This window comes from Chlorocebus sabaeus, chromosome 12 (assembly GCF_047675955.1).
Source record: "Chlorocebus sabaeus isolate Y175 chromosome 12, mChlSab1.0.hap1, whole genome shotgun sequence".
Taxonomy (NCBI): domain Eukaryota; kingdom Metazoa; phylum Chordata; class Mammalia; order Primates; family Cercopithecidae; genus Chlorocebus; species Chlorocebus sabaeus.
Window position 1 is genome coordinate 25,911,925 of NC_132915.1, and position 6,983 is coordinate 25,918,907.

Below are 6,983 nucleotides of genomic sequence, written 5' to 3' on the forward strand. Positions count from 1 at the left end.
GAACTTGGGCGTTGCAATATTTTGCAAATGGTGGGAAGGCTCTTTGGAGGAAAAAACGCACATTCTTTGGAACATTACTATCCCATTTTTCATTTTATTTATTTTTTGAGTCTCGTAAAACAAATATCAGAGTGTTATACTTACTAGTATTAAGTTGATGTACTTTGTCCGCAACTCCCTCAGAAGGCTTTTTACTATTTTGAAGTGATTTTCCAGGCAGTTGACCTTTGCAGCCCTCTGTCCCACTGATGGTCTTGGACAGCATTGCACTATGACTGTGACACAGGAAGTCATCACCTGGGTCACTTGGAAATGGCTGGAAAAGAGTAAATTGATTTTTGAAGTGGTTGAGCGTGCAACCGCTCTTGTAGAGCACCAGTCTGATTGGTTTTCTTTGCTGTCTCTGAAGAAAGCTGCACAGGAGAGAAAGCTTTCTTTCTCTGGGTTGGTTAGACCTTGCCTGGAGCTAAGGAGATGAACTCAGGGTGTTTTCTGCCTTTGCCACAGATGTTGATTTATACACAGGCTTTCATTTAGTGGAACCATTAAGGAAGGAACATAAGCTTTCCCCAAATTAAAGGCCTACCTAGCTTTAGAATCATTTTCCGATAGCTTATGGTTTATAGAACTGGATGCCAATAAATTCTCTGAAGTCACTGGATTATTTGGATGTAACATTAAATGTACATATGTAGTTCTGTCTTCTGGCTTAAGACACTTGTACAGCCTCAATTTTCTTGCAGGATTTAAAGATTTTTCCTAATGTTGAAAACACATACACTCACTTCCCCTAAAACAATCCGGGACATAAATCTCACCACAAAAATTTAGGACAACATGGTAGTCCTGCAAGGTACCCCATAGATTTAAGAGGTAAAACCAACTCATTAACAGAGAGGCTTTTAAGATACTGGTAATGCTGTTTCTTGATCCACCCTCTGGTTATACAGATAGGTTTCGTTTGCAAAAATTCAATGTGTATGTTGTATTTTAACAAAGTGTTTAGAAAGTGTGGAGCCACTGGCAGTGACTTCTAGGGAGACTGAGCACGTGTCTATGTGTATAGGATTGCGGGGTGACCTGTAAATGATCTTATGGGTAATTCTGACCTATTGAAGAAGGTCAGGTATGCAGGGTGGCCGTACTTAGACTGCTGCACTAATTCTAGATTGTGTCACTGCTGCTTTAGAAAGACTACAGTAGGCAGGGTGTGGTGGCTCACACCTGTAATCCCAGCACTTTGGGAGTCTGAGGCAGGAGGATCACCTGAGATCAGGAGTTCAAGACCAGCCTGGCCAACATGGTGAAACCTCATCTCTACAAAAAATACAAAAACTAGCTGGGCAGGGTGGTGGTGGGCACCTGTAATCCCAGCTACTCGGGAAGCTGAGTCAGGAGAATTGCTTGAACCCAGGAGCCAGAGTTTGCAGTGAGCCGAGATCGTACTGCTGCACTCCAGCCTGAGCAACAGAGCGAGACTCTGCCTCAAAAAAAAGAAAGAAAGAAGACAGACAAACTACAATAAAGAACCCATACCAGCATGAAACTTAAGGCACTTAATCTTAAGAACTATTAAGATCCACATTAAGATATACTACGCAGATTTCAACTTCCTGTAGGCATCCTTGATGACTCTGAAAATAAATCAATCTAATGTTACCTTTTAATTAATAAGAGCTACTCAGAGCCCCCTAAACACTGATTTGTTCTTGAAAAATTTTTTTTCAGTAATACTGACCAAAAAGTCAGGCACAGTGGCTCCTGCCTATAATCCCAGCACTTTGGGAGGCTGTGGCAGGACAATTGCTTGAGGCCAGAAATTCAAGACTAGCCTGGGCGATGTAATGAGACCCTGTCTCTACAAAAAATTCAAAAATTATCTGAGTATGTGGGCACATACCTGTAGTCTCAGCTACTGAGGAGGCTAGGACAGGAAGATCCCTTGAGCCCAAGAGTTTGAGGCTGCAGTAAACTATAATTGCATCATTGCATTCCAGCCGGGGTGACAGAGCAAGGACCCTATCTCTAAAAAAAACAAAACACAGTTGCTCAGGCTGGAGTGCATGATGTGACCACAGCTTAATGCAGTCTTGACCTCTCAGGCTCAGGTGACCCTCCTACTTCAGCTTTCCAAGTAGCTGAGACTACAAGTGCACACCACCAGCCTGTCTGTTATTTTATGTTATTTTATTTTATTTTATTTTATTTTATTTTATTTTATTTTATTTTATTATTTTTCTTATTTTTTGTGGAGATGGAGTTTTGCTGTGTTTCCCTAGCTGGTCTTGAACCCTGGGCTCAAGTGATTCTCTAATCTCAGCCTCCCAAAATGCTGAAATTAAAGGCATGAACCACTGCACCTGGCTGGCCAAGAACATTTCTGATTAAAGTTTTTGAAACAGTGAGTTTGTATACACACACACACGTGCACACACACATACACACAGAAAATAAATACATTATTAAATATATTGCTAAAGGATATGCAACGGAAGTTGAATAAAAGGAGAGACTCTCTCTGTTTCTGAATGGAAAAATGAGTAAATATTAGTTTCATGGTCCGGTTTCATGGAAGATAATTTTTCCATGGACCGGTGGAGGGGGGTGGTTTCAGGATGATTCAAGTGCATTACATTTACTTAGTTAAAATATAAATTTGACACATTTTCATTAGTGTCCCAAAAGGTACTTTTCTACTATACTTGACAGTTGATACTATAGTTCATCTGGAAGAATAAATGAGAAAGTAGTAAAATATAAACAAATTACAGTAATACAAGGGGCTAGTTTTATCAAATATTAAAATAGACCATGAAGCCATAGGCCAGCATAGTTTTGGCTGAGAAGAGCAAGATCAGAGGAGAAGAACAGAGAATCCACAGATAGGTTCGAGTATGTGTGTTGGTTTACTATAGGACAAAAATGGCCATTCAGACCATGGAAAACACAGTTAGTTGTTTGTTTATTTTTAGAATTGTATTTATCCATTTATTTAATAAATAGATAATAGAACTTAAATAAATAGAGTATTTGAAACAAAACAAAACCATTCTCCCATGTTACAGTAGACTTATTCCCTGATAGACAATGGAGAAGGAAGGGTGAGGGGTGGATGATGAGAAATTATTGAATGGGCACAGTATACGTTATTTGGGTGATGGATACCCTAAGTGCCCTGACTTCACCACTATGCAGTCCTATGTATGTGATGAAATTGCACTTGTGTCCCACAAATTTATACAAATTATAAACAACAACAATAGACTATTCCCTAAAAGAACTGCACCCCAAACCATCCACTAGGTCAGCAGTCCCCAACCTTTTTGGCATCAGGTACCAGTTTTGTGGAAGATAATTTTTCCATGAACCAGAGGTGGAAGGGGATGGTTCCAGGATGATTGAAGCACATTACATTTACTGTGCACTTTATTTCTATTATTATTACATTGTAAGGTATAATGAAATAATTATGCAACTCACCATAATGTAAAGTCAGTGGGAGCCCTGAGCTTGTTTTCCTACAACTAGATGGTCCTGTCTGGGGGTGATGATCAGTGACAGATCATCAGGCATTAGATTCTCAGGAACACACAACCTAGATCCCTCACATGTTCAGTTCCCAATAGGGCTCCGCTCCCATGAGAGTTGAATGCCACAGCTGACCTGACAGGAGGCGGAGCTCAGGCTGTAATGCAAGTGGTGGGGAGTGGCTGTAAATACAGATGAAGCTTTGCTCGCCCGCTCACCTCCAGCTGTGCAACTTGGTTCCTAATCTACTGGTACCCGTCCGTGGCCCAGGGGTTGGGAAGCCCTGCCCTAGGTGAACTTACATAAATGATTTGGTTTCTCTGTGTGTTACCCCTTGTAAGAGCAACATGCGAAGCCCATGGTGGTGGGGTGGAAGAGAAGGGAATTGGATGGAAAAGCATCTAGGCTTTTTTCTTTTTGGAGTTCTGCTTTTTTCTCATATTTCTATTCAGCATTCAGTTGAGAAAGATACTCATGCCGAAGGATTGAAATTTTCTCTGACTTTCTACATTTTACATACAGGTCAATTGTTCTGTTGAGCACAAGAGGAGAAATAAAGCAGTTGAACATTTCACACTTACTAGTACCTCTGGGATTAGCCAAAGCAGCTCATCTTTATGACAAAGGTTTGTGTTTGTATTATTCCATGAAGTTCTTACAGGGCCAGCAACATAGGCAACTTTATGGTGCAATTCAGCTACCAGACCATTTTCATGAGCTTGTTTGCTGGAGTGTGGGTATCATTAAGATGATTTCTAAATAAGGGCACAGTGCGACAGGAAGTGTGTTGGGATGTGGTTTGTTATCTGGGGCAAGAGGTGGGTGGTGAGAGTTCATTTGCTGATGTAAGGAAGTGTAGAGTTTTTTAACAGCTGCCTTTGTTTTGCTCACCTCCGAGTCACCTCCTGTATTCTCTTGCTGGAATGTAGCTATAAAAATGGAATTTTTTTTCTTTTCTTTTTTTTTTTTTTTTCAGGGAGTACCATATTTTTGGGATTCAGTGGAAACTTTAAACCATCATGGACTAAGCTATTTACCAGTCCTGCTGGACAGGGCCTTGGGGTGCTTGAACAATTCATACCTTTGCAGCTGGATGAATATGGTTGTCCCAGAGCCACCACTGTCCGCAGAAGAGACCTGGAACTGCTAAAGCAAGCTTCAAAAGCACATTAGAGACTAACTGTAACTTAAGTGCTGGGGGAAAAAATGTGAACTAACTTATTTAATTTATGGCATTCTAAAATGACACTGTTAACCCAACGGAACCATTTTCCAGTTTGATACAGAACGGGGAGAAAAGAAAGCGTTTGAAATCATTGCTTGGATACCAGCTTCATGCACCTTCTAGTTGTACAAAATGTTAAAGATGTTATTTGTATTTGTAAGGCTGGTGTATTCAGAGAGCAGATCTCTTATTCCTCACTTTCCACCCCAGTATTTTGTAATGACCGTGAGCAATGTTTTTACTTTTTGTATAATGGGGTGGGGTGGAGTGGGGGCTTCTGAGAGTCAGCCTGAGGTCTTTAGAGGACCAGCTATTGTAGCACCTTGGATACTTGAAGTCTAACGCTCAGTTGTGTCAGGTGGCAGTCGACTTGGTGGCTGGCATGTTCAGCAGTGCCTGGGGCCCTGTTTCTGGGCAGCCTTTGAGGATTTTCTATGATATTGAATGACAGTTTTAAGTGGCAACTCAGGCCCAGCTCATGCCCTTTTTTGTCTGGACATGTGCTATTTTTATTCACTTGTATATCAATTACTTTTAAGGGTTCAACTTTCAAACAGGAAGTATATTGGGACAAAAGGGCTCTTGGGGACTAGATATCCCTTTAATCTGTGACCATTGGGCAAAAAATTTTCCTGCAGCAAAAGTCTGAGGCTGTTGGGACCATTTTTTCAGCTTTAATCCTTAGCCTGTTTTGACTGTATATTTGTATTTAAAATGCAGAGCAGAACTGAGTATTTCCTTTTTCTTTGTTTGTTTTTGTTTTAAGAAGTCGGTTGTTTTCCTGAACCGTAAACTTGTATCTTTTTAACTTGCACAAAGGAAGTCTGTTCTTGGTATCACTCTTGCACTTGGGATTTTTGTTGTTGTTTTGTGTGGATTTTTTAAAGCTTTTCTGTTCACCCTCCTGCCAGGAAAATCCCAGAAAGCTTAATGATACCCCAAAATGATTACACCCAGGGAGGGAAAAAAGGAGCGCTTTCTAGGGTCAGAATCGTGGCGAGAATACTCAGAAATGAACCTCTTTAAAGCCTTACAGGAATGAGTCACTCTTACTTAATGAAATGTTAAAGCCAATTAAAAAGCATGCCGTGATGCCCAGCTTCCCTTTCCATGGGGTGCATGTGTCTCCTGCTGGTCAATCACATGTGGCAAGAGGCAACTAGCTCCACAGCCTGGGATGCTGCCATACCAAGAGGAAAGAAGCAGCAAAATGCCTTCATGTTGTTCTAAACCCCCATGCATAAAGTATAGAGGAGGGATGGCCAAGGGTGGGTGGTACAAAGTGTGTTCAGGCTGACACTGGCAATGAATACAGATAATTTCACTTTCCTCTTCCAGGGGCAAAGGCTGATGGCCTCTACATTTGTATCCAGGAGAAACTGCAGAGCAGCCCTGTGACTTTACAAAATATGCTACCTCAAAGTGCTACCGATAAACCTTTCTAACTGTAAGTGCCCTTACTAAGGGCACATGTCTTGATCAAAGTTAGTTTTTTTGTTTTCTGGGTTTTTTTTTTTTTTTTTTTTTGTATATTGATGGATGAGATCTTACCTATTAAATATATTATTGGATCATGGTTCCTGAAGGTCATTAAAGTTTGAGTGTATGTGTATGTGTGTGTTTTATGACTTAAATATCTTTATGTGTGGTTTTTAGAGTTTGGTTCTTTAAAGATTTGGAGAAGATATGTAAATTACCAAGGCACTTAGTTTTTCTGTTTTATATATTAATAATCAGGGCCTAAGTTAAATAAAAATATGTGCGCATGTATTTTATATATGTGTGTATGTGAATTTATTTATTTATTTATTTATTTATTTATTTATTTGAGATGGAGTCTCACTCTGTCACCTAGGCTGGAGTGTAGTGATGCAGTCTCAGCTCACTGCAACCTCCACCTCCCAGGTTCAAGCGATTCTTCTGCCTCAGCCTCCCGAGTAGCTGGCATCACAGGCACCCACCACCATGCATTGCTAATTTTTGTATTTTTAGTAGAAGTGGCATTTCACTGTGTTGGCCAGGCTGGTCTTGAACTCCTGACCTCAAGTGATACTCCTGCTTCGGCCTCCCAGAGTGCTGGGATTACAGGCGTGAGCCACTGCACCTGGCCTGTATGTGAATTTATATCTCTATCTATAAATTTAAAATTCCAGATTCCAGCTCTAAAGAAGTTACTGACAGAAGTGAGGAAGACAGTTGGTGGACAGAATTCACCAAGTAAATATTGTAA

At 40.6% G+C, this 6,983-nt stretch overlaps 1 protein-coding gene across 1 annotated transcript in view; it reads left to right on the forward strand.

Annotated features, from left to right (window-relative positions):
• The window catches only part of CEMIP2 (cell migration inducing hyaluronidase 2), an 85,682-nt gene extending 79,154 nt beyond the window's left edge, over positions 1–6,528 (forward strand). The window contains exons 23-24 of the mRNA XM_007969485.3: positions 4,051–4,154; positions 4,505–6,528. Coding sequence (XP_007967676.1) covers positions 4,051–4,154; positions 4,505–4,701 — 301 coding nt within the window. The 3' untranslated portion in view covers positions 4,702–6,528. The remainder of the gene's footprint in view (positions 1–4,050; positions 4,155–4,504) is intronic.
• Positions 6,529–6,983: the final 455 nt, after the last annotated feature.